At 53.5% G+C, this 26,969-nt stretch overlaps 2 protein-coding genes and 1 long non-coding RNA gene across 4 annotated transcripts in view; 1 reads left to right on the forward strand and 2 right to left on the reverse strand.

Moving 5' to 3' along the window:
* SAMM50 (SAMM50 sorting and assembly machinery component) overlaps positions 1-6,421 on the reverse strand; it is a 33,256-nt gene extending 26,835 nt beyond the window's left edge. The window contains exons 1-2 of the mRNA XM_045779482.2: positions 6,250-6,421; positions 1,703-1,813 (exon numbers count right to left, since the gene is read on the reverse strand). Coding sequence (XP_045635438.1) covers positions 1,703-1,813; positions 6,250-6,270 — 132 coding nt within the window. The 5' untranslated portion in view covers positions 6,271-6,421. The remainder of the gene's footprint in view (positions 1-1,702; positions 1,814-6,249) is intronic.
* On the forward strand, positions 5,246-7,084 carry LOC123780526 (uncharacterized). The gene is made up of 2 exons (XR_006776443.2): positions 5,246-5,674; positions 5,873-7,084. It is a non-coding gene; the product is annotated as an uncharacterized LOC123780526 (long non-coding RNA).
* Positions 7,085-9,144: 2,060 nt separating this feature from the next.
* Positions 9,145-25,454, reverse strand: PNPLA3 (patatin like domain 3, 1-acylglycerol-3-phosphate O-acyltransferase). Of its 2 annotated transcripts, none has more exons than XM_045779787.2 (9): positions 25,117-25,454; positions 22,467-22,699; positions 21,466-21,531; positions 18,650-18,859; positions 17,763-17,823; positions 14,769-14,984; positions 13,613-13,745; positions 12,516-12,620; positions 9,145-11,523 (listed from the first exon to the last, which is right to left on the reverse strand). In XM_045779787.2, the coding sequence occupies exons 1-9, from the start codon at positions 25,301-25,303 to the stop codon at positions 11,433-11,435; spliced, it is 1,302 nt and encodes a 433-aa protein (XP_045635743.1). In that variant the 5' UTR covers positions 25,304-25,454; the 3' UTR covers positions 9,145-11,432. The 2 variants fall into 2 exon arrangements, with proteins under 2 accessions (XP_045635743.1, XP_045635742.2); XM_045779786.2 differs by having other exon boundaries at positions 14,769-15,053.
* Between the last annotated feature and the right edge of the window lie 1,515 nt (positions 25,455-26,969).

Consider the following 26,969-nt stretch of genomic DNA (forward strand, 5'->3'; position numbering starts at 1 on the left):
ATTCTAATTTTGAGGACCCTCCATACTGTTTTCCACAGTGGCTGCACCAGTTTGCACTGCACAAGGGTTCCCTTTTCTCCGCATCCTCGCCAGCACCCGTTGTTTCTTGTGTTGTTGATTTTAGCCATTGTGACGGTGGTGTGGTTTTGATTCGCGTTTCCCTGATGACGAGTGACGTTGAGCATCTTTTCATGTGCCCGTTAGCCATCTGTAGGTCTTCTTTGGAGAAGTGTCTATTCGTGTCTTCTGCCCATCTTCTAATCGGATTATTTGGGGTTTTTTTGGTGTTGAGTCATGTAAGTTCTTTACATATTTTGGATACTAACCCTTTATTGGATACGTCATTTGCAAATATCTTCTCCCATTCAGTAGGCTGCCTTTTAGTTTTGTTGTTTCCTTCGCTGTGCAGAAGCTTTTTATTTTGATGCAGTCCCAACAGTTTATTTTTGCTCTCATTTCTCTTGCTTCGGGGGACCAATCTAGAAAAAAGTTGTTATGGCCGATGTCAGAGAAATTACTGCCTGTGCTCTATTCTAGGATTTTAATGGCCTCAGGTCTCACATTTAGGTCCTTAATCCATTTTCAGTTTATTTTTTGTGTATGGTGTAAGAAAGTGGTCCAGTTTCATCCTTTTGCAGAGACATGGATTATTAAGTATGATACAGGACAAGAGAGTAGGCATCAAGGCTAAAGACAGATGTCTCAAAATTAATCCAAGGATTTTTTTTTTCAAGTTTAATGATCCATACTTCTTAATTCCAGACTTTATTTTCCTGTCTTTTTAGAAAACTAGTTACCTGAACCTATCCAATGCCAGGTCTATACTTCCTGTGACGGAGACTTGCAAGGTCTCTGTAGCCGGATGACCAAGGACCACGTCACTCCTAAACCCAAGCAGGCCACAGAGGTCCCCTGTATAGCCTTCCCAGCGTGCTCCCAGAGCACTCACCCCTGGCTGATGCTGTGACCTCCTATTTAATAACTGTGCATCTTGCTAGAGAGCTTATGCACATTTCAGTAAACATGATAAATGCTGGCTCAGAGCCTCCTACCTCACTGTCTGTAAAAGCTTATTTCATTAATTCATTCAATAACAATGCACCCATCACCTAACGGCCAGGTATTATTCTAAACACTGAGGATATAGCAGTGAACAGCACATAAATTGCTGACTCAATGGAGCTTACCTTCTAACGGGGGTAGAAACAGGCAATAGATACAGTACAGTAGATGGTAATGGATAACAGAGAAAAGTAAAGCAGGGATATGGGGAGTAGTAGGGAAATGCAGATCTGAAAGTAATCCGGATACTGCAGAAGATCTTAATCACACAACCACTGAAAACGTGCTTACACTTCTTCAGCTAGATTTAAATTCCAAAGGCAACAAAGTTTAGGAAAAGTTTCACTCTTTTCTCGGGACACAGTATAAACTTAATTATAATTTGAGTTTGCCCTTGAAATACTTTGTTTTTTTTTCTTATAAACACAAAAATATGTTTAAACTTCCCACATAAACAAACGATTTCTCTAAAACCAGAAACGACTTTTCTAAAAGTCGCCAGCCTTTCTAAAACGTAGTTGGCTGTCAAGTCTTCTTCAATGAAGGCAATGAGACAGGTTAACCCTTCCGTCTCCCTGGGGGTCTGGGGAAGCGAGTGTCTCCGGCAGGAGCTGCATCGAACCCTGCAGCAGAAACTCACATCTTTGTTTTCAAGAATCTCCTGTTTCGCTTCAGGTTCAACTTCGACAAACTCAGCTTCTTCTCCTAATGCTCCAAAATCAGGTCCGTTAGCTGGGAGAGGCTCCAAACTCTGAAAGGGGGGGGGGAGAACACAGATAGATAAACTCACAGAAAAAAACAAAAATCCTTGCATTTTGTCCTTAGACAGTGCTCCAGAAAGCTCAGTACCGTGTTTCCCTCTGTGGAGTGGAGACTGGGGAGCAAAGGACAGACGCAAGTACTGTTGACAGACAAGTCCTGGGTTGGTTGTGAGCCCCCTGGTGTCCAGCGTACTATTAATAAATAAAAAGATGAAAAATAACCAAAAGGGGGGGCGCCTGGGTAGCGCAGTCGTTGGGCGTCTGCCTTCGGCTCAGGGCGTGATCCCGGCGTTCCGGGATCGAGTCCCGCATCGGGCTCCTCTGCTGGGAGCCTGCTTCTTCCTCTCCCACTCCCCCTGCTGTGTTCCCTCTCTCGCTGGCTGTCTGTCACATAAATAAATAAAATCTTAAAAAAAAAAAAAAAAAAAGAAAAATAACCAAAAGGGGCAGGCATGAACCTATGATGACTGTGTCATGAACTGAGGACTATGGGACTATGGCTATTTGGGCCTGTACACCTAAGGCCCATTTGGAGAAAAAAATAGTTAAAAAATAAGGTGCCACGAAGACATTTATCAAAGGGGGCACCTGGGTGGCTCAGTCCGTTAAGCATCCGACTCTTGATTTCGGCTCAGGTCATGATCTCAGGGTGGTGAGATCAAGTCCCATGTTGGGTTCCGTGCTCAGCGGGGCGTCTGCTTGTGATTCTCTCTCCCTCTCCCTCTGCCCCTCCCCCTGCTCGGGCGGGTGCGCTTGCTCTCTCCCTCTCTCTCTGAAGTAAATAAATAAATCTTTTAAAAAAAAAAGACATTTATCAAAGAGAAAAAAATTGCTTTTTTGTTTTAGAATGTATCCTAATTTTTTAAATCAAAATCGGATACATTCTAGGGTAACTACACTGACAAATCAAATTACTAAAACATATTTTTCTGTACCCTGAAAGTCCCATTCGTATATTAAAAGGAACTGTGTATGTTCATAAAATGTGCCAGAAAGCAGTCACTTTCTCCAATCTGAACTGACCTCTCATCTCAAAAGCGTTAAAGCGACTTCTGAACAAGGATTCCACAGGCTGCAGCTAGTACAGTACTTCCAGGGAGACATGGTAACATAATAGAATTTATCATGACACACAAGTAACATTATATGTTACAGACATGCTTGCCTAAACACAGGGATTCCCAGACGCTCCTGGAAATAGACTCAGAAGGTCTCGTGTGGCACCAGGCAAATGTACAAATATGCAAGTTCGGCAAAACTGTCCTAACCGGTATCTGCTGCTTCCTTACGCCACCAGTTCTCTGCAAATAAGTGCTTTCGAAGTGCACAGACGGGTTTGAGATCTGCAGGTGGTGCAGCAATGCAGACTCTGGGACGCTGCCCCCTCTCCCCAGATACACAGACTCGTCAGGATTTCCTCCATAATGTCACTGGTTGTCTGGAAAGGTAATACCCTGACACGTCCCCTTTCCCATTCCTGCTCTGAAAGACTGCGATGACCCTCGAGAGAGCCTAGAGGGATAGAATTCAGCTAGATTCCTTAGCAGGGCACACGAGGAACTCCACCCCAAGGCCCACATCTGCGACTCCAAGTTCAACCCCCACCACCCTCCGCACCCTCCCGTGCATGTTTGCGCACACCTTGTTCTCTCTGCCCCGTACAACTTCCTCCCTAAAACGACCTGCCTTAAGTGTCACCTCTGTGAGCCATCCCTGGCTTCTTCAGGCACAATCAGTCCCTCCTGTAGCGGGACACCTCTTGACGCTGGCAGTTTACACTGCCACAGGCTGTGCCTGGGGCTAACGACAGCTGCGGATGCAGCAGTGAGCAAGACAGACCCAGTCCTTGCCTCCCCGTGGCTGAAGCGGAACATCTACATAAGTAAATAGGGAAGATAATGCTGGGCAAAGAATGTACCATTTGTTTCATATCATCTTTTCATTTTTGTGGTGTAATATTATAAAAACAGAATCATTACTATAATCTCTCAAAATATTAACAAATTAAAACAGTAACTTTTTACCTGCACCATTTCACAAATATGCTTCCTGTATTTAAGTTCACATAGTGTAAAAAAGTAGGTGAAATTTGTGCCCATTCTGTATGCGGAGAACATACAACGGTTAGAAATATATTCATCCTATTTGATCTGAATGCTTAGCAAATACACTGTCGGGGCACAAGGCTTACTTTCCATACTAAAAAAATTCCATTACAGTTCCTAAAATTTCAAAGCATGAAATAAGGTCCACTAAAGCCGCCATACCCACTTGTATACTTTAATTAGAAATTCAAACTTTAAGAGATGACGTCTTCGTGATTCCACGGTTACATCAAAGCTTGATGTCCTAAAATAACGGCTTTACCAACAGAGATTCATTCATTCACCAAATATTAAGAACCTATCACGTGGCAAGCACACACAAGATCCTCACCCTCAAAAATTTATATTCCAGTGTCTGGAAGAGCAGGCACAGGTTAAGTATTTGGTGAAATGAATTAAAATAAATATTTGGATCTAGCTCTATCTTTTCAGCAGCTCAGCCTACCAATCGGCAAGTTGTTGGGTTTTTTTTACGATTTTATTTATTTATTTGAGATTTGAGAGAGCATGCGCGTGTGCACAACAGGGGGAGGAACAGAAGAGGGAAAGGGAGTAGCAGACTCCCCACTGAGCAGGGAGCCCAAATACGGTTCCACCCCAGGACCCTGAGATCATGACCCGAGCTGAAGGCAGACGCTTACCCGACTGAGCCACTCTGGCGCCCCCAGCAAGTTTTCTTGAACACCATGTGCCAGGTATGGTGCAAGACAGTGCTAACTGAAGGGGCAGAACATGCAATCAATTTAATGAGTTAAACAGCATCTTTAAAGTGATACAGGCCAAAAACAAACAAAAAGTGTAAAAAAAAAATAACAGATATTCATGGTAAATACTGTTTCACAAAATTTTTGTTTCACATACGCATGAGGGTACTAGACGGCAAATATAAAATGTTTTCTTACTGTGAATCCTGACTAAAGCATTTAAGTAACACTGGCTAGTGGGCTGTAAGGTCCAAATTAAAGAAGAGTTTTTGCCAACATACTAATCAAAGCAGCGATTTTAGCACCAAAGGAGCTCAATAAAGGCAAAGACTTTTTTTGATGTTTTTTTCTATAACCCCAACGGCTGTGCCGGGCACCTAGTAGAAAGACCACTGGTAAAGGTTACAGGAATAAGTGAATGAATGTCTACTTTGTTGAAGATGCTACAAGTGATGCAAACCAAGTAAGATCCAGCTCCTACTGTAACATCGAGAAACTCAGACTGGAAAAGAGTAAGAATAAGAGCTAACACAGGAGTCGGAGGAAGAATATCAAGGAAGTTATCGGCACAGCCAAATGAGGGCAGATGAGGAGGCTGATGTAGGAAGTGACCTGAACTGAGCTCTAAAAGATGGGACTATTTCCATGGCTGATGATGGGCACGGGGGTGGGTGAGTGAGGAGCTGCTGGACAATAGTACAGTCCAAGGAGTGTGTCAGAACAGCTACTGCGTTTCATTTAAGTGAATGATCCGTGAAGCGGAGTGAAGTCCAGCTGCCCATGCCAAGCTAAGGGGTCTGTGCCAAATTCTTTGGGAAGCTACGGGAAACTACTGAAAACTTCTGAGCAAGACAAGTGAAAACAGTCCATGTTGTAGTAGAAAAGTAACGTGGAGACCTGGGACTCCGGAGGTTTGAGTTTTGGAACATTCTGAGGCTCTAGCAAGTGTGACCTTGGACAAATATTCATTCTGCGGCCCTCAGTTAGGATTACCACAAAGGAGAGCAGTTGGGAAAGCAGTGAGGGCGCACCAAGCACCCAAGTAAGTACTTTCACCTACTGGGTCTTAACTCTCCCAACAAACTGGTAAGTGCTATTACTGCCTCCACTTTAAAAGGAGTGAATAAAGCATGGAGAGCCTCTGTCTCTGCACCGTGAGCAGGAGAAAGGAGGGCTCCTGAATGGGTCTGGGTCTTCCACGGATACTTGGTGCTCTAAGGGCCCACCATGACTCCTGCAGGGGCTGAGCGGGAGACTGCAGAAGGTGACCGGTAAGGAGAGAAGACGCCCGAAACGGCGGAGGCTGCCGAAGTCAACTCGCGCGGAGGAAAACTTATTACTCCGCGCCGGGTCACCACGGAAAGTTCGCTAGTCCTTTCTGGGCCACCGCCTCGCTAAGTGACCTTGGGCAAGTCACGTCCCTCCCCTGGATACCGTCTTCCTGCTCGGAGGTCTCCGGACCCGCTGGCAGCGTCTTTGCGGCCTCCCCACGAGGCCTCCAGGCCCCGCCGCCCTCGGCGCCCTCTTACTGGGGGAACCCCGGGCACAGCCGGGAGAGCGTCTCCCCGCGGCGCCCGCCCAAAGGTCACGCGGCCCGCCGGTCGCTGGGCCTCTTACCCGGGCGTGCACTGTCCCCATGGCTCCCTCGCCGGCCGCCGCCTCGCAGAGCTAAACCGTCCTGACCACGGTCCGTCTGGTGAGGGCAAAGGGCGGGTCCGCGGTGGCGGAGCTGTCAGTCAGTGCAACACCCACAAGCCCCGGACGCAGCGCACTGGGGGCAGCCATGATACCCCGCCCCCTGGCCCACGGTGCTTCAGCTCATTGGTCCTTAAGAGCCCGTGACCCGGATGTTCACACGGACGCCGGGAAGGCCCGAGGCCTGAAGGCCGCGCAAGCGCAGAGCGCCCAGTGATGGCCCCGCCCTTGCAGGCGCGTGGGGCGCGGGTCAGTGTGAGGATCGGCTGGGAGCCGGCGTCTGGAGTCGCCCCCGGGAGGGAGCAGACGGCTGGTGGGTGCTCCAAGGCTTCACCCACAGGGCCCTCCCTTAGCCCTCTTAGCGCCCTCGCCCTGCGGGTGCTCTGCGGGCCCCACGGCCCCGCGAAGCGCCGAGGCTCGCCTCCCCCGGCCTCAGGGACAGCACAGATTCGGGTTGGCACCTGCTACCCACCTGCTGGCCGATGGGTCCTAACAGTCGCGGAAGTCCCCGAGGGTTTCCCCTCGTTGGTAAAGGGAAGGTGAGGGTCATAGTACGTCACGGGATTGGAATAAGAGGGGGTGTGACATTGCCCGGCACATCGCAGGGCCCTCGGTGAGCGGTGGGTAAATCAATGGCCATCGTCCATTGAGCTGCAGCCAGTAAGTACTAGCGAGGGTGGTCCAAGGGATGGACTGGAGGCGGAGAAGAAGGCGGCCAAGGGGCTTCGTTTGGGTTGAGAAAACAGCCTCCCCCCCCCCCAAAAAAAACAAGCCATGTCGTAAATAGTCGTCACACGTTGTGACAAATGCAGTGAGAAACAGCTAAGGGATAGAATAAGAGGGACTGTCATCATTTTGTGTCCACTCCCTCTTGATAACAGAGCATCATTTCACCTCCTTTTCTCCCCCCTTGGCCCTCTCCCAGAGTTCCTGACACCGTTTTCCATTTAAATAGCACCCAAGCCTCCCACTTCCCTGGGGTCCACGTTCCCCTTCTTGCCTGGGAAGAGACAAGTCAGCGCCTGCCTGGGTCCTGTCCTTCCCTCACTGCACCCCTTGCAGGTTGACCTACCCATCTGCCTCCCCAGCTCCTGGGGTCCAGGAAATCTTCCCCTGACCACCAAAGTGAGTCTTGGTGTCTCAGGACCCCCCAGCTCAGCCTCAAAAGGCTATTTTAGGTGTGAAAACTTTGACAGAAATTTTCAAAGATAATCTAGCAGCAAATTTTAAGCACAAGTCACGCAAGCTGGACACTTAACTCAGAATTCATTCTGCCACTTCCTGTTCCCTCATCTGTAAAATGGGCATGATAGCAGTTGCTAAGGCATGATGGTATACTGAGGATTTGACAAGACAAAGCATGGTGCCTGGCTCACTGTAAACACTCAATAAACTAGATCGTTCTGTATTTTCTCCTTCATTCTCTTGAGTAAGCCCTTTCTCAAAGATAAGACGTGAAGTTGACCTGCAGATTGTAACAAGGTCCTGAACCAAATACATGAGAGTGTCTTGGGTCCAAGGCGCTGGTGACAAGGTGACAGAAGACACATCAGAAACACAGTCACAGCTTCATCCTCAAACACCATCTCTAACCGTCACAATGCATAGTAACATTAAAGGCTCTGATAAGTCCTGCAGTACCTATACCTGTTTCACTTTCTTGAACCCAGTATTTCTTAAATTGATAGGATCATAAGAGACGTTGGGTTTTGGTTTTTGAGGCTCTTTGGCCCTCCGTGGTGGTCATCAGGAATTCTGGTGCTCCTTTTTTGGATAAAAGATAGGGTTGCATTTCCGTGCCTCCATCCACATGACTTGCTTTGGTCAACAGGTTGTAGGCAGAAGGGATAGGTATGTCTGGATGACAACCTTAGAACACCATATTCCTTTCTCCCCTTTGCTGTGATCAGTGACCCTCCAGATAGGGGACAGTTTCAGGCTGGCCCAGCCAAGTCTGATGGGCATATAGTATGAGAAATAAATCTGGGGGAATCTTTGTTAAATGCAGCATAACCCAGCCTATCCTAACTGATCAAATCACCTAGTGAGACCTGCAAGGACACTAGCTTTTGAGAAAACTTGGCTTATACAGTGTTGATCTGGCCCCATCAGTAGTAGAAATGCAGTTCAGTGACCACACTGGTTCCCTTAATAAAATCAAACCTCAGGCTCAGAGGTCACAAGGAAGGGACACTGGATCTCCCCACAGATGCCCGTAGAGGTCACTCACCTCTAGTTTGGGACACCCTGTAACATGGGCTCCAGGGAGTGAGCTGGGGACAAGAGGCTAGATTCCAGAGGCCTTCCGTGGAGGTGGACGCAGAAGGATAGGGCCCAGCTGGAAGGGGCAGGGGCAGGTGGGGAGAAGGGGCTCAGTGAGTACCTGGGTCCTGGCTCAGGTGACTTGGAAGTTGACAGATACAGGGCAGCTCTGCACTGGAGGGGTTGTGTTGGGGTGCTGGGTTATGCCAAGGAATAGCCAGGTGGAGGCGGCTGGGTGGGCTCACCCCTCACCTAAACCAGAGACCAGGGTCCTCAGAGTGAGGCCCCCCAGGAGCGGCTGTGAACTCGGAGTACAGGAGGCAAGGCTGAGCCTCGGGGACAAGCCCAGCACTCAGGACAGTCTGGGGTCCCAGAGGAAGGAGAGGGACTCTAGGGGGAGAGGGGTTCTGGTCTATGTCCAGGACAGAGCATGTGGAGACCACTTGGCCGGTGGGGCCATAAACCCCAGGGGAGGGGGGCAGCATTTGAAGGAACTCATCTGTGAGGGAAGGAAAACAAAAGCAGGGCTCCTGAGCAGATGTAGAGACGACAGAAAACGTTTTCAAAGTCATTTATTATGAGTTGTTTTCTGATGAAAGTAATAAATAGAAATCTGAAAACCACATACAAGCACAACAAATGAGCGGTAATTACGGGTTGTGGCGTAATGTCCACCACTGTCAGTACTGGGGTGTATACGTTCTCCATCTTTCCTTCTGTACGTGCACCACAATTTTGGGTGTTTTGTGTTGTTGTTGTTTTTAACAAGAGGAGGCTCACAGTCTGCACCAAGTTTTGTTACCTTTTCACCAAATAAAGACGGTTGCTCCTGGCAGTAACTAGACCACACCATTATTCCCCACGGTGGAGAGTATTCCAGAGCGTACATGTGCCCTATAAAGGAGGAGGAGTGTTGTTTGATAAGGTAGTAGGAACTTAAGAATCTTGTTCCGTGCTGATCAGAAGCCTCGGCAGAGCTGGAAAGGTGTGGGGCGAGGGTGCCATTAAGGTGCAGGTGGGGAGTGGAGCTTTGGCCATTTCTAAAAGAACAGTATCCCTCTTTGTGTTAGCACACATTTTTTTTTTTAATTATAAAACTCATTGTGAGTATGCTCATTGTGAGAAGGGGGAACCAGTTCAAAAAGCAGTAAGAAAAGCAGTTGCCTGTAATCCTATCAGCTGTTCACATAATCCCTTCCTTGTGACGATCAGAGAACTAGAGTATACATGGTCTATGCAGAAATACGGCGGTTATTGAAGATACTGCTGATGGCCCTGCTGCGCTCCTGATGGAAGACAGCTGATCGGGGAACTTGAGAAGTGGGGGCTCGGGAAGGTGTGAGGGAGTGCTCTGAGGGTCCCAGGTGGGTGTCAGGCCTGGTCTCCCCCCACCCCCCACCACCAAGGCCAGCTCAGCAAGGAGCAGTGCCCTGTTCCGGGGCTTCAGGCGGCTGGGAGAGCCTGCCTCTCGCCAGCTCCTGCCTCCCTTAGGAGGCGAGCGCTATCAGAACGGGAGCCTCAGGACCCAGGTCCCCAAGACTCAAGGAGCCGCAAGGGGGTGGGGGGTTCTGTGCGCTGGGCCGTGGCCCCGTATGCTCACAAGGAGCCTGCCTCTAGGACCCCACAATCTCATGGCAGCTCCAGGGAACGGGCTCACCTAGAGGCTGCCCCTAGGACCACATTTCATTTTTCAAGGGCATGTCTTTGTAAGAAAGTGCTTTGTCTGAACTTGCTGGGTCTTCCACTCCCAGCGTACCGACTTGGTACAGGCGAGAGGCAGCTCGCTGTGCCAGTGTTGAGGGTTTCGAACTCATCACTGTTTCTTTTTTGTTACGCTCAAATGCATAAATAAGAAAAACCAGCACCTTTCACCTGTAGTCACATGACTCTGCTTGCCAACGAATCAAACCTGGGGAGGAGGCAGGTCCCTGTCTCTTGCTTGTCTCCATTAAGGCTCTGGGAGTACAGAAATGGGCAGGGGATGTTGAGAAAAAAGGGGCGCAGCTCACAAGTGCTGGGCAACTGCCTGGAGGCCTGGGATGCCTAACTGTGCACTGAATTTTTTTTCGTAAGGCTTATTAATACTTCCCTGATTCACATAACATACAATGCAACAGATAATAAGACTCCTTTATATTTTATACAAAACTCAATCAAATATTCAAGCTAGGTCAAAAAAGCATTCCAAAATGTAAATAAGTGAGCATCTTTTAATGGCCCACGACCATCAGCGCCCTCCTTAGAAAAGGCTGCCTCCCCGTCCTGCTGCACTGACCACTTCCTGTCTGGGGAAATGGGATCACGTACTCTTCCTTTCAAACCCCAAGACTGCACAAAGGGCAGCCCAACCTCTAGCCATAAGTCCCCCCACACACACACCTCCCCCACATACCCCCAACCCGGCACAACACAGGCTATTCTAGGAATGTTGCACTGGGAGGGCTGCAAGACAGGGTTGGCGGTGGTCCCTCCACCCTGGACTTGCTGGTGTCATTTCCCAGGCAACTGAGCTAACAGACCCAGATGCTTAAATATCAGACTTCCTGAAGCTTTAGAGCACCGCATACACCAAAAGTAGCTTCCTAGCTTTTCCTCGAAACAACAGATTGCCTTTGGTTTCAGTAAACTATAAATTCAGCACAGAGGCTACAGACATCGGGGCATCGAGTGCCAGTGCCGACGTAGCTGCAGAAAGATTGGGAAGCACTTGTGAAAGAATGTCCTAGGCTCGTCTCCTCAAATGACTGAGGAACGCTCCTGCATGAGGAGAGTGGGAAAGGAGGAGTCCCTCCCAGCTCCAGCCCCAAAAAGCCAGGCCAGGAGGACAGGTTTGGTGAGCAGCCTCAGCTCCGGCCCCTGCTGGACAGCAGGGAGGGCAGCAGTGCCTTCACGTTCCTCGGGGAAGGCTGTTGGCCGCTTGCTGGTGTCTGGGATCTGAAATGAGTGAAGAATACTCACTAAGCCGCTGTCCTGCTGCTCTGAGGTCTTCAGGCTCAGCAAGGATGGATGGACACCACCAGCCAACGCTGAGCGCACTCCTGGGCGCTGCAGGGCAGTGATGTCCAAAGTTGCAGCGTCCTCCACCCTTCCGTGCAGGGCTGATGTCACCATCCTGGGATGCTAAGCTGGTGGCCCTTCAGCCTCCTGGACCCCTCCCACTGGACATCCACAGGCACAACAGAGTCCATCCGTTCCCTGCACATAGACCAGCTCGCCCACCAGCCTGCACCACCATCCCCGGGCCGCCTCATCTGACCATCTGCCCCCTACCTCAGAATGCAGGAGCACCCCAGGGCTTGCAACGGGCGCCTCCTTCTGGCCCTAGAGCCTACAAACGCCTCAGTCCCACAGGTTCTAGTGAGACCAGGCCCTTGTCATCGTTGAGCCCGGACCAGGGCAGCTGCCCTCTGTCTGGTGGACCTGCCGCCCTAGGGCCCGGTGATGAGGGCTCCTTCCCACAGCCACTAGAGTCATTGCCCAGTGCAAACCAGACCCTTCCACTCCCCTACTTTAAACCCTTCCATGTGGGCCGATAGCACTGACACCCCACCTCCTGGGTGCCCACCACGTGTCCAGTACCGTGCCAGGGGCTCCCAAAAGCCTCAAAGAAACCCAGAGAGGAGATGAAGGTCACCTACAAGGAACAGGGGAGACTGCCAAGGCCCACGATTTTCAGGATTAGACCCAACCCTTGTAGCTGCAACAAGCCCCTTCTCGCTCTGGATCAGTTTTCAGAATTCAGAAGCAACAGCATCCCAGGGGCCGTGTTAGCAACGAAGAATGCTAGGTTCCACCCCCAGGGTCCCCTCGAGACTGCGATTCAGCAAGTCTGAGGTCAGACGAGAATCTTCATAAGTAGACACCCCCCCACACCTGCAAATGAAAGGACCCTGCCACACCCACACGCCCACAGCCAAATCACTGACCTGGAGGTGGGGAACAGCTGCGTCACCACTCGAGAGCACACATGCGAGGTGAGCCAGTGCAGCCACCGGATGTCCTCGGGCATATCTGGAAGCCACATCACCAGTCTGCAGGAATAAAACCAGGAGACACACACACATACACACATATCCGCATGAATACAAGCCAAAACACACACACACACACACACACACACACACACACACACACACACACACAACCAGAAACTAAAGGCAGGTATCCTAGAACAATGCCCTTTGTCCCGCTAAACCGCCAGACTCACATCTAATCCCAATCTGATCAATCCCAGAAGGTGGATTAGGGACACGACACCGAAGACAAACTTCCCTAAAAGCCCTAAAGCAAAGTCAGGTCACTTGGGCTCCAGAAAGCTCAAGGGATATGGGTGGAAATAAGGGGAAGGGTTTCCAGGCTTCTCCCCTGTGGCAAGGTATCCCCGAAGCTGATGCAGAAAATGTCATAGTCAAGGAAGCACCTCCCACTCCCCCCCAGCTCTGTGGCGCTGGGCCATGCGCCAGCCCGGTGGACTCCCCACGCCCCGGCCCCCACCCCTACACAAAAGGACCCATGTGGCGAGCTCTGTAAATGCCTGACCAGACCTCACCCCGGGGCAGGGGTGTTGGGGAGCAGGTGGCTAATTCGGTAGAGTGGGGAGGGGATCTGGGCAGGAGAACCAAGCTGGATTCTAAAGGACGGTTTGACCTCTAAAAGATGGACGGAAGGCCATGCTGACCGACTCACTAAAAAGACCATAAGCACCAACATAAATCTAACGAAAGCAGAGGTTAAACAAATACCCAGGATTCAAGTGTGTGCCTCCTGTCCTCCCAACATCCCACGAATAAAATCCCCAGAGGAAAGTGTGCATTTACTAAGAAGTGGCAAACACACAAACAGCATCGAGGAGAGGGCGGGCTGCGAGGGCTCACCAGGAGGCACCTTTCAGGGTTCTCCTTATGGACCATGAGCTCCGTCACACTGTACGAGGAGCCAGACCACAGGTCAAGGCCCTTTCGTGGATTCTCTCCATCTCCACCCAAGCCCGGGAGGAAAGCACAAAGCCACAGAAAACGCTCACCTCTGGACCAGGGCGATGGTGGACTCCACAGGCAGCGTACAAGGCAGCATCACGTATGACATCACCTTAACTGGTAAGAAGTTGTAAATCTTGCTCCCGTAACCATGCTGGCTTTTAATTGCTTTACTCAGGGCTGGAAAATACAATGTGCAGGTATATCTCCCGCCAGAGTGAAAAACCAAACCGCCTTCCCCAGGGGCTGGAAAATACAATGTGCAGGTATATCTCCCGCCAGAGTGAAAAACCAAACCGCCTTCCCCAGGGGCTGCTTGGAATTTCTACTACATGACCCCGGCATCTGAAGACTCAGAAGCACTCACAAAGGAGATCAAATGAGGAGTGTGCCCAGACAGCCCTCGGATAGCCTGCAGGACACAGGGCTCTCAGTGAGCCACTCTCTTTTAAATAACCATTTTTGGAGGGCCACACAAACTTCTCAAATCGCCCGTCGACTTTTGAGCTTTTCCCTGAACCTTCCACTGAACTCTGTCTCCTTCTGCCCAGAACCGTCTGGCCTGTCAGGTCCCTTTTGTAATGACCTCCTGACACCCCCAATCACATTCGCCCCAACAGCTGCTGACTAGTGCCGTTAGCGCCACAGAGAGGCCAGTGCCCTGGGGCAAGGGATGACGTCCCGTACGTCTCTGAATTTCTCCACGTGCCCAATCGGAAGCTGGTGTGTGCACGCCTGTCCACCTAACAGTCGATCACATGATAAAGTATACTGCCGCTCAATGGAGATTCAAAATTGCAGGTTTGGAGGCAGGGAGAAATCAGGGAAAGGGGGCACCTCAAGAAAGAAGGCTTCGAGATGGGTGAACACATGGAGTGGGGTTCTGGAAGAACAAGCCCAGTCCCGTGCCCCACCCTCACCCACTGTGTCCAGTTCACTCAAAACAGGCTCAGCTGGAGTCTGCTCACCTCTGGCCATGACCCCATGGGAGGGGAGACCGACATGGGCCTGGACCAAGAGTGGGGGCCCCAACGGGCCTGCCCTCTCGATCTGCCCCACCTCCCACATGCAGGATTGCCTTCCTCCACCACACCCAGAAGAAAACCCCTTCAGTCTCTCTCTCTCTCTCTCTCTCTCTCTCTCTCTCTCTCTCTCGGCCACAGGAAACCACACCCTCTGCCTGCCCCCCTGTGGCGTCGGCACCTGCCGTGAGCTTGGGTGACAGGGTGTCCAGGATGCTCTCGTCCCAGGGCAGGATGCTGAGACGCAGGTGGTCCAGCAGCTCGTCTCCCTCAGGCTTCGTCCCCCCAGCGGACAACCTCGGGGGAGATGCCAGTCTCCTGCGTCCCCAGGTGAATTTAAGGGTCTCCGGCTCCTCTGAGGGTGAATTCAGGCATGGATGGGGCCTGCTGCAGATGCCTACCAAGGACACGGGAAACCAGCCGCCAGGTGAATGTGGGCAGCAGGGGTCATTGCTCACGCGCCCACCTGCAGAATGACAGGAACGCAGGCAACTGCCGGGGGAATCGGCTAAGCGGGAGGTGGGGAGAAGTGAGGGCGGGCGTTCGGGCTTTTGTAACAGAGAGAGACAAGTGTGGGGTTTTGAAGCCGGAGAGATATGAGCTTGGCTCCGGCTCGATCACTCACTCGCTATGCGGGCTCCACAGCCGCAGGTGGATTTAATGAAGGTGAAAGGTAAGAATTATAATTAATTTATAATAACTGAACCGCCGGTGAAGCCTGTGTTCCAGGCCTTGAGTTAGGAACTTCCTAACCATTACGACCATTCCCCCCGGTCTCCACTTCTCCACTTCAGCTGAGAAATCAGAAGCACAGAGAGGTGAAGAGACTCACCCAAAGCCACACAGCCGGTAAGTGGAAGAGCGGAATTCGAACGCAGGTCTGACCTGAAAGACGACACCCCTCCACCGTGTGGCTTTGAAAGCAGCTCTAGGTAAGGGCGTTTGGGCAGGCCCTGCCCTAGGGGCTGGGGCTCAGTACCTGACGCCAGTGAATGATTCCCACTCTCATAGAATTGGCATGCGGGGCTGGGCCGGGGAACAGGCGGTTTCAGGAGCCCATGCAGCCTCTGGCTCCTCTCCTGCTCCCAGACTCTGGTTAAAAAGACCAGGGGCTGCCCCTGGATGCCTGCCTATGCCTTGCTTCCCAGCTTACACTTCACAGTATCCTCGTGGCCCAGACCCTGGCCAAGGCTCCGGCTGCCTCCCTGGCCCCCTGGAGAGATCAGCATCCACACGGTGCCAGAGGCCTTCAAAGCCCCCCCTCCCCCCGGCTCCCATAGGCCTTTCCCACCTCCATCAGGCACGCCCCTCCTCTGCCAGGACTGCACGCTCCCTTACGTGTGTTTCAGAGAATCTGTTCCCAGAATCGACCCCAGTGCTACATGTCCTCAGCAAGATGTGGGGCAGCCGGCCTGCCTGAGGGCCTCGCTTAGCTCTTTAGACACTGCCCCAACACAGAGGATGCCGAGGCCAGTTTCCTGAATTACCAAGAATCCCCAGGTACCGTTTAATCCCCTCCCCCCTTGCTACAGAGTGGACACGGAGGCCCAGGGAGGAAGGCTGTTTGTCCAAAGTCATCTGGTTAGGAAAGTCTCTGTGTCACCCGAGTGCACCCCTAAGGGCTCTGCCGCTGTCACTGATTCCCAGATTCCTTGCAAATTCCATTGCATTCCCAGCCCAGATGGCTCTCCAGAACTTCAGTCCCTGACGTTAGCTGCGTCCCACACAGCTGCCCCCAAACAGCCCTGGGGCCCCACACACCCACCCAGCCCACACACAGCACACCAGCCTTCCCAAAGAATGTGTTCTCTCCCCTTCCCGAGAGCCCTGAGCCAGGGAGCAGGGCACCCCCACCCCAGCTGTGGAAGCCAGAAGCCAGGACTTCATTCCTGAGTCTAACCCTTCCAGAATCTCCAGTTGGCCATCTTCGAGTCCTGTTCCCTCAGGCCCCTTGCACCACCCTCCCTGCCCTGGCCCTGATTGACCCTCCAGCTGCCTCAAGGGTCCCCTGGAGACCAGCGTCTCACCCTCTTCACCTGCAGCCAAAGGCCTCTGCTCACCTTCCTCACTTCTGCCTCAGCGGCCCTCAGTGACTCCCTACTGCTGCAGGATACGAACCCCCGTCGTGTCCACCAGTTCCAGCCTCCCCCCCCAACTCTGCCCATCTCTCTGTGTCCCCTACCCCCGCCACTCCAGTTACATGTGCTTCCTTGCCTTCCTCCAACCAACTGCACGCTCTGTGGTCTGCAAGCCTCTAGCTCACGTCCCCCACATCCAGAACGCTCCCGTTCATCCCAAAGTGGTACATGGGTTCACACCCTCCCAAAGCCCTGCCTTCCCCCTGCAGGGGCCATGCCGATCCCTCCTGTGTGATCCCACAGCGTCCTGCAGCTTCCTGTCAGGGCACTCAGCACACACGGTCCTTCCACCTGCTTCTCTGCCCACCTGACCCGCAGGCTAAGCTCCAGGAGGGTCAGAGGCCGATGGCTGAGCACGTTGAAGGTGCACGATCAACATTTTCCAAGTCGAGAATTACATGTATGTCCTTTTAACCCCAGCTCCTTGCTCGTGGCCGAAGACTAATTCAGAGAAGCAATAGGGAAGCCAGCTTTTAGCACTGAAGACAAACGGCCCCCAACACATCTGATATTGGCGAGAGCCCAGCTCCCACGGCCCAGACCCGCCGATGACTCAAGGGCAGGAGCCTGCCCCAGGAAGGACAGCTGCACTCACGGGCGTGACACGCACCTGGCTGGAGACAACTCTCTGATTGCTCCACTTTGGGCTCAAGGCCAGAAGCCCTGCTTAACTCCCTCCCTTGTTTATCTAAAGGTTCAAAATAGTTCACACAGGAAAGAAAAACTAACAGGACTGCCTTCACTCTTCAAACAGGGCGTTACTGCGGGAGGAGAGAGCCGTGGAGCAGAGACACCCCGTGGGCCAAGCCCCAGCTCCGCCCCTCAGTGAAGGGGGTGTGGTCCCTGGCTCACCTCCGTTTCCCCATCTGTAAAATGGGACCACGATTTTATCTCACGGCGCTGATGAGGGGGCTGAGCCAGACGCCAAGTGAGGACTTTGAGCGCTGAGTTTCTAACTAACCCCAGCCTCCGGCGGACTGACTGCTGGCGAAAAGCTGCTAGAAGGCCCTGTCTGCCCTCATGTCGCCCATACGTACCGTTCTCCTCCAAGAACCTGAGGGCATCTAAGTACCCACGAAGGCAGATCTCGCCAAGCACCTGGCAACAGATCAAGTAAGGTAACTGCAGTGCGGAGACCAGGAGCAGAACCCTCCCCACTCGGAGCTGCTCCCGTGGCCGGGCACGGCCACAGCGAGGCTGGACCCAGGGCTCTGTGCTCCTGAGACACAGAAGTTTGCTTCCACACGGGACTAGGCTCAAATGACACCCCCTTCCGCGGAGCCTTCACTGGCAGCCCAGCGTGACGAGCACTGGTTTCTCTGGGCTTCCTTGGTCCCCGGACGTGCTTCCACCCTCGCAAATACAGGGGCCTGTTCTAGTTGTCCCCGGGGCAATTAACGTGGCCTCCTCCACATATGCAAACCAGTGCACAGCCTTCCCTCTCTCCTGGAGCACATGCTGTGGGGGTATAGTCTACACACTGCCTTTTTTCTCCCCGGAGAACCATTAGCGTACACGGTTCACACGTTTTCTTTATATTACGGGGATAAGACCTCCTACAACAACAATCAGAAAGATTAAACCACCAAACGCAGTGTGGTCCTTGACCACGCTGGCAAATAAGAATCATCAGGATAATTCCGCCCCCCAAAAAATCCCACTGCCCAGGCTGCACCCCAACCACTTAAATCATAGCCCCTGCGGGATGTGGGATCTGAGCTGTGGGGCTGTTTAAATCTTCCCAGGTGATCCCAGTGGGCCGAGTAGGGCAGCCCTGAGCTGCTGGGATCAGAAACTCTTCTCTACGTTCCTCTTCAATGAGGGGGATCTGTTTCCGTTTGTGAAAAGAACAATTGGGAGAGATGATGGCAAACAGGGAGGCAAAGAAGAGCTGTACCCCCACAAGACACAGCCACCAACTCACCTTGAGATCCGGAGGGAACAATGCTCTTATGAGCAGGTAGACGTTCTCGGAGCAGAGGCGCAAGCTGAGCTTGGTAAGGTCCACGTGAAGAAAGTTCGTCGACTTGACTTTAGGGCAGATGTCATACTCCCCATAGAAGGGGGACACAGTGATGGTCGTTTTGGCATCAAAGAAGGGGACGTTGTCACTTGCTCCTCCATCCATGTATCGCTTTTACGGGGAGGAAGAAAGGACATACTGTCAGAAGCTCTGGGCTAGTGTCTTCTGTGTTTTTCAGATTATGGGTAGAGGTTTCTCAGAGCCACAGGCTGATATTGTGGGAAGACAAGGTTCTGGAACTACTCCTTCCACAAAGCCTAACTTAGCCCTTCTATGGCAGGCCAGGCTCTGGGCTGGCACTCGAGCGTGCTGTATACTGTTGTGTAGTTTGTGCACTGCACAAAAAGTACCTGGCAAAGAGGCAGACGGAGGCTGGTGTCCAGCTCATATCATGCTGGCCAAGTCTGAAGCCCAGCCAGGTAACTACAGGTGTGCCCATGTAATCTGCACGAAAGGGGCCGTATAGAGCAGGGGCTCTGTGTGCACTGGGGACAGAGTATGATACAGACCCTGCCCTCCAAGAGACAGAAGGTCATGGGTTCAATTCCAGACCGCCCTTGCTGTTTGGAAAATCAGACCCACACCTTGAGGAACTTTGGAGACTTCAATGGCCATGAACCTGGGATCAAGAAAGCCTTCGGGAAACCGCCGCTGAATCCACAGCCTAGTGGCATTTGGGATCAGCTCCCATGAGCATCAGCTTTCCCGCATCCATACCCTTTGACAGCCTTGGCTGGCACAGGCAGGTTTGGGTACAATTTGGACAAAGTCTTGCACCACTCAAAGCAATGTCTGGGATGATTCCCAAATGCGAGGCCGTCCCAACCCAGCCCTCGGTGCCCACAGACAAAGGCCTTCAAATATCACAGCCAGCCCTTCCCGAGCCCTAAAGCAAGTCCAGAGAAGAACCAGCCAGGCCCAGCCACACCTTAGCCATGTGGAGAGTCTTGCCTTGAGTCCAAAAGATGATCAGGTGTGTACTCGGTGGTATTTTCAAGATCGTAGCCACACAATTTCCAAAGAAGACATAGGGAAGCCTCCGAAATCTCCCTGGCAGAAAGGGACATGGAACGGAACGTCGGGAGCTTTCGGGAACACTGAAGCAGGAAGCAGGCCGGAATCCGATGCACTTTGTCACATGGACTTTTCCCTTCCATTCCCAATTTTCCTCGAGTAACGTTCTGAATTTGCTCGGTGGAATCAGGAAGGAGCTGTTCTGATTCTCCGCGGGTTTCACTGCAGTGTGCTGAATGCATGACCACCCCCCAGGGAAGGGGGGCGCTGGGACAGCCTGGGCGAGGTGGGCAAGAAGGCAGCAACTCTGCGGGGTCGTGAAACAGCCCCTACTTCCTGCAGGCTCCCCTGTGCCAGGCTCTGTGCTGAGCACCTCAGGGCCCTGTCTCGTGTGAGCCTCGCGACACCATTACGACGCTGCACTGTGATAAGCCCTCGTTTTGCAAACTGATCTCAGGGAGGTTAAGAAATGTGTCCAGGGGCGCCTGGGTGGCACAGCGGTTAAGCGTCTGCCTTCGGCTCAGGGCATGATCCCGGCGTTATGGGATCGAGCCCCTCTTCCGCTATGAGCCTGCTTCTTCCTCTCCCACTCCCCCGGGCTTGTGTTCCCTCTGTCGCTGGCTGTCTCTATCTCTGTCGAATAAATAAATAAAATCTTAAAAAAAAAAAAAAGAAATGTGTCCAAAGCGGTCCAGCTAACATGTGCCAGACGGGGGATTCGGTCCACATCTGTCTGCCAGGCAGAGGCCGTGGGCATCTGGGGTGACCCCTTCACTGCTCCAGGCCTGTGTTCACATCCAGAAGCAGCAACAGTGTGTCTGTCACGGGGCTGCTCCAGGCGGGGGCGAGGCTCGGTGTGCCGTGCATCTGCCTTTGCTCTGCAGCGTGAGGACGCCACTGCCCTGGGACACCGAGACACTGTGCTTTCCCTCTCAAGACAGGATATTGTAGCTCGGCACTACTGACGTTTAGGAACAGGTCATTCTTTGTGGAGGGACCCCACACAGCGGGACGTCAGCCGCACCCCAGACCTCGATGCACGAGATGCCAAGAGCCCTCTCCCCCAGTTGGGGCAACCCAAACTGTCTCCAGACATTGTCCTGGGGTCAGGGCGGGGGGTGTGTGTGTGGCAGAATCACCCCGGGGTGATCACCATGGCCCTAGAAGGAGGCCGCCCATGGTCCCGCATGGCCCGGCATGGCCTGGTCTTTAGGCCACCGCCTGCAGAGCCCACACCACAACCTGGGCCTCTCCATCCCAGGCAGGGCTCAGCAATCACCCACAACATATATCTGTGGGATGGAGCCAAATCGAGGCCCTGTCAGCAGCTTCTGCCCAAAGCCATGGGCCAAAAAGGACAAAGGCAGACCCAGAGCGGGCTGCAAACTCTTGAGCCCTGAGACTAAAGCTCTACCCGGAGCAAGGAATGGGCTCGTAAGCACCTTGGAGTTGACCCAGGCCAGCGGGACCATCTGGGGCGCTCAGGAGAAAATTACATGATCAGCTTACCTTCCAGATAGCGAGATAACGAATTCTACATGAAAGTGGCTGTGCTCCCAGGCAGCCTGGAAGGGGGCTAGCTGGGGCACCTCCGTCTGAAAGGCCAAGAGGCAAAAAGCCCTGCACTGGGGACAGGCCCCGGGGTGCCTGTGGCTGGGGCCCTGCAGGCAGGAGCTGGGCAGATAATTGAAAAGTGGACTCACCACGCCTCTGAAGGAAGGAGGGATTATGCCAGAGAAGAAAGGAATGAAGCTGGAACAGAGCAAGGCCTGCGAAGACAAAAAGAAGTGAATCCACAGTTCTGAGCAGCCCGCCTCCCGATCCCCTGGGGACCCGCATAAGCCTTCTTCACATGAACAGAGCAACAGGCCTGAGACGCTCTTTGCAAAGGGGGCACTTCAATAAACGAGCTGAAGGAGTGATGAACCAACCTACACACTTGTATCTCGGGCCTAAGTAGAAGCCCCTAAGGACGCTGTCTGTGGACATCAACTCCCTGTCCCTCTCCCCACGGGAGCTGCACTGGGCCCTCGCAGATGCCACCCAAAGGATCCAGAGTCGCTGACTGACTGGGAAGACACCAGAGCAGGGCTTTGCAAATGCCGATCTTCCTCAGAATCCAGCCAACCACAGACTCCATGGCCCACTCCAGGATTCTGATGCAGCAAGCTGGAGGGGCCCGAGAGCCTGGAAGCCAAAGAAGCTTCCAGGTGCAGCGGATGCTGCGGGTCCCGGCGAGGGGGGCAGGAAGCAAGATTGGCCCCCTGAGAAAAGCCGCTCCTGTGGGAATGGACCGGTGCTGGCTATCTAGAAAAAGCTTTGCGAAACAAGGTTATAGAGAGAGAGGTTGACCCTGGCTGCTGAGATGCTACTGGTTATATGTGCCAGGAATACACATCGTGGGAGGAGGGACTCGGGTGGGACAGGGTCTCTGGAGGAGGGGATCACGAGCCAAGTCTTGAAGGACCGGGAGGTAGGATTTGAAACTGAAACCAACTAGGACTGTTCCGGGATACATGCACGCTACAGACCACCGACCGCCAGACACCCGCAGGGTTGGGCAGGAAGCAAACCAGCATCCTGGGCTCCTGAAGCACCTAGCTTAAGAAACTAGGCAGGTGGCCTACGGCAGGCCTCTCTGTGCTGCTCCCAAAAACAAATAGCTTTTCTTACTTGACAAGGCCCAAATAAGCCAACTGCTTACGTCCACAACTTCGTCTTTGGACTGAAAATCAGACACCAGCACGTTTTCCCCATCGGACACCCTGGTGAGCGAAATGAACATTTTGCCGGAGACCATCTTGTGGACGTTGTCGGGGAGGTGTCTCTGAAGACTTTTTTGGAGGTACCTGCCCACGTTGAAGGAGGGGTGGAGGATGCCAATATTCCGACTCCTGGCACGCTGGGCCAGGTCCATGAGGGTGTGCGTGATGAGGTCTGGGGGGCAGGAGACAAATACACAAAGGACTGTGCCACCCTGGAGATGGCAGTGCTTCCTGGCAAGACCATTTACACACACCGGAAGTCACAGGCTTCATACCAAAAAAAAAAAGAATAAAATATCTCCTTAATCATGTTCTATATTGATTAGATGTGAAAATGATAACATTCTGGCTGTACTGGGATCAACGACATTAATTTCACTTGTGTCTTTCACTTTTTCCAGGGTGGCTCCTGGGAAATATTGAATGACACACACACGGCTACACTGTATTTCTCCTGGACGGTGCTGCTCTAGGTTCCGCCACAGGAACGAGCCTCCAGAGGCCCAGGGGAGCTCTCTCTCGCCTCCATCCCCCAAAGCCAGAGGCGGAAAGGCCTCAGCATCAGAACTTTAGCACAAAGGACCTAACGCTGCAGGAAGCAGAGACCTACTACAGGCTGGGGCCCAAGGGCAAGTCCACCTCCTACCAGCCAAGCGACCTCAGAAAGTCATTTCACTGCCCGTCGCCATCTCAGACTGTGCATTTTTAACTTCGGGGACAGAAGGGATTAGCTATGCTACCATCTGTAAGGTCCTCAACCCAGAGAAGGCTCCTCTCCAAGAACTAGACTTATCCTTAAGCCCCTGACACCAGAATTAGCACTGTCTAATGGGCATGGGCCGCATTCACGCCCCATCAAGCTTCACTCGCGGGCCTGGACCCCCTCCGGCTGATCTGCACTGCCCTGACAAACGGGACCACCAGTCGCAGCCTGAGACCCAGCCCGTCACAAATCCCGAGATGCAGAAGCACAGACGTAAGCCAACCTGTACTGCATGACCTCTGACCTCAACTCATCTCTCCCCAGATGTGTGGCCCCACTGAGCCCAGGCAGAATGGGCAAAGTTGCCCACAGCTGGCATGTTCCACCAGCCTCTCCGGCCAAGTACTTGGCTTGGAAACACTCATAGGAACTCTTTCCAAGTTGTGGACTTAGGAAATGCTCCTCAGTGGTCCCCAAATGAGTCAGGAGTTTAAGGCAGGGCTCCTGGAATTTGGGGAATGGCTCCTGCCAAAACCTCCAGACCCCACTTTCCAAGGACCTGGTGGTCCCCAGGCCTCCCCCTGTCCTACAGGGTACAGACCCAGGCTGTGCCTGTCCTCTGCCAGTTAGGAACCCCCTCTATACTGGAGTCAGTGCAGGTTACCTCGACACACAAGGGCTGTCTTTTATCCCTGCCAAAGTCCAGAGTGAGCAGACTGGCCATGTGGCCAGTCTAATCCTCCCTGAGGCCACATCTCCTGCCCTTTGCTCCCCTCCCGTCAATGGAAAAGCCAGCCGGGGCCTCTCTCCTAATCCCCACCTCCCAGTCAGCCCAGGGTCTGCTCACTGATCCTATCCAATGGCAGGGCTGCACCTACTGGCAGGGGCCTCCTGGCCACCAGGAACAAAGTCACTCCCTGCTGGCGGAGTCCAGCACAACAGTGTCCAGGGAAGAGCCAAGAGTAAATCATCACTAAGGAAGCTGATCAGGGGCTGATGACTTGCACTATCTTCCTGCCTGGGGATCTTTGGGTGCCAACAGCTCCAGCTGCCACTTGTCCCAGGTCCAGCCCCCTGGCTCAGAACCCTAGGCCACACCCTAGTTTGGACCAGCTGGGCACAAGCCCCGCATCTTCCCCTCCCACTGCCACCCACATAGACAGGTGTTTAATTAACAATTAGATTCAAATGCACAGGACCTCATTTCCAGGGGCACTGAGCACGGTGCGGGGGGGGGAGGGCGCGGAGGGGAGGATGATATGGGGGATGTCCAGGGTCTAGTACCCCCTCCACATCCCCCCACCCCACCATGACCCTTCGACTCCAAACCAGTAAGCCTGCCCAGGAGGACTCAGAAGAGTTGCCCTCCCCTTGAAAGGGTATCCAGCATCCCCCCTCCGCCCCCCGCCAAGGAGGGCCAGGCGTGTCTCCAATCCCTGTAGTCGCCAGAGGAAAGACGGCACGCGCCCAGGGACCCAGGCCAATTCCCCCATCCTGGTCCGACCCAGGGCAAATAGTCCAGCACCTCACGAGCGGATGGCAGGGACCGCAGGGAAAAGCTCCACCGTGGGTCCCCCGGGTCCTGCTCCCTTCTCCGCGTCGCTCCACTTCAGCTTATTCTCAGTCCCGGGGCGAGGGGCTTCCTGTAAGCCCGAGCGCCAGAGCGAGGCTGGGGTGCGGATACGCTTGGGGTTCCCACCCCCAGAAGAGCCAAGCCCAGGCGCGCCCTCCTCCCAGGCTGACGACAGAGACCCCCCCTCGTCAGGCGAGAGGACGCAGCAGAGGTAGCATCTGCCTGGGGACGGGCCCCCCGTGTCCCCTCCCAGTTCCACCCGGCGCCCCGCGACCGCTCCCAGGCGGCTTCCAGGCGGCGGCCCCGGACGTACCCAGCGAGAGCCCGGAGAGCAAGGCGACGCCGTGCAGCGCCCCGGCCGAGGCGCCGAACAGCATGCGCGCATCGCGGACGATGTGCGGGGCGTGCTCGCTCAGGCAGCGGGTCGCCCCGATGTGGTAGAAGCCCAGGAAGCCGCATCCCGAGAAGGACAGGCTCCACCCGCGCTCTGGGTCGTACATAGCGGCGGCGCGGCTGGCGGCTCGGGCCCGGGACTCGCGGTGGGAGTCGGCGGCGCTCCGGCGCGCGTGAGTGACCGGCGTCTCGGTCGGGATCTGGGGACCGCCGCGCCCCGCTCCGCTCCCGAGCGCGCTCTCCGCCCGGCCTCCGCGCCGCCGCTCAGGCTTTCCCTGCGTGACGTCAGCCGGCGGCCCCGCCCCCTCGGGCCCGGCCGGCCAGCCTCCCGCTGCCCATTGGGGGCCATAGCAGGGCGCCCACTCCCTCTTCTGCATCGCCGCGGGTGTGCTGGGAAGGGTCTGGGGCCCGGGCGGCGGAGAGAAGGGGTGGGGGTAGGAGAGCGATTGCCCATCCCCCAGCGGCAGTGGCTGTCCTAGAGACGGACAGCTCCCTTTCGGTTCCTTGTCATCCCTGGGGTCAGGGAGAAAGTGAAGGTTGCCCTCTTAGGTCCTTAATATCCTTTGACAGTATCCTCTCCCTTCTCACGCGGAACAGCAATCCTTTAGCAGGCCCCAGCATCTAAATAGAATTGAACGGCTGTGCTTGATTTTCCTGCAGTTTTGTATGATGGCTTCAACTGTGGCAAGTGCTGAAGATAGTGACATGAAGTTTCCATTTCAAAGTTTCATTTATACGGAAAAATTGGGAATAACTGGTGCGGAAGGGGACGGTGCAGGAACGTGGGAGTTTGGCAGGCTGGAGCCTGAATCGTTGCTGGTGCCCTTAGGAAGGCGAAGTGCCCAAGTTGCCCCTCGACCTGTGCCCACCGCACAGAGCATTTCCACAGCAGCCTGGGCAAGGAGGTTGGGTGTCTGTCTAGAGTTACGCAGCCAGAAATCTGGGTCTCCTGGTCCATCCTACTTCCTGTGGATGTGGACAAAGGAACCCCTCCCTCAACCACAACCCCCCCCCCCCAGGAGTGCGGAGCTTCCCGAGTCCGAGGCATCCGCTGCGGTTGCTGAGCCTGTGCCAGCAGGGATGGATGGGCAACTGGGAACAGGGCCGAGAATTTTCCAATACGCTCATATCCAGTTGGGGTCAGACAAGGTGATGTCCTACCTTCTTGTTTCAGATCCTTTGCTGTAACAAGTGTCTTTCTTGTGATCTGCTGATTGATTTCACATTGCTGTGCGCTTTGTTGGTGATATTGCTACTTAAAATGGCCCCAGGGGCACCTGGGTGGCTCAGTCAGTTAGGCGTCTGCCTTCGGCTCAGGTCACGAACCCAGGGTCCTGGGATCGAGTCCCACATCGGGCTCCTTGCTCAGCGGGGAGCCTGCTTCTCCCTCTGCCTGCCACTCTGCCTGCTTGTGCCCTCTCTATGTCAAATAAATAAGTAAATAAAATCTTTTTAAAAAAAGAAATAAAATAAAATGGCCCCACACAGATTACTGAAGGGCTGTCTGGTATTCTCAAGGGCAAGACGGCTGTGTCGTGCCTTACAGAGAAAATACCGACATTAGATCCACATTACCCAGGCACAAGTTACAGCGCTGGTGGCCGTGAGTTCAGTGTGAATGAGTCACCAAGATATATGGAGTAAGGTGTTTTTATTTTTTTATTTTTTATTTTTTAAAATATTTTATTTATTGATTCGACAGAGAGAGAGAGAGAGACAGCCAGCGAGAGAGGGAACACAGCAGGGGGAGTGGGAGAGGGAGAAGAGGCTCCC

This window comes from Ursus americanus, chromosome 17 (assembly GCF_024610735.1).
Source record: "Ursus americanus isolate L20-20 chromosome 17, mUrsAme1.1.p, whole genome shotgun sequence".
Taxonomy (NCBI): Eukaryota; Metazoa; Chordata; class Mammalia; order Carnivora; family Ursidae; genus Ursus; species Ursus americanus.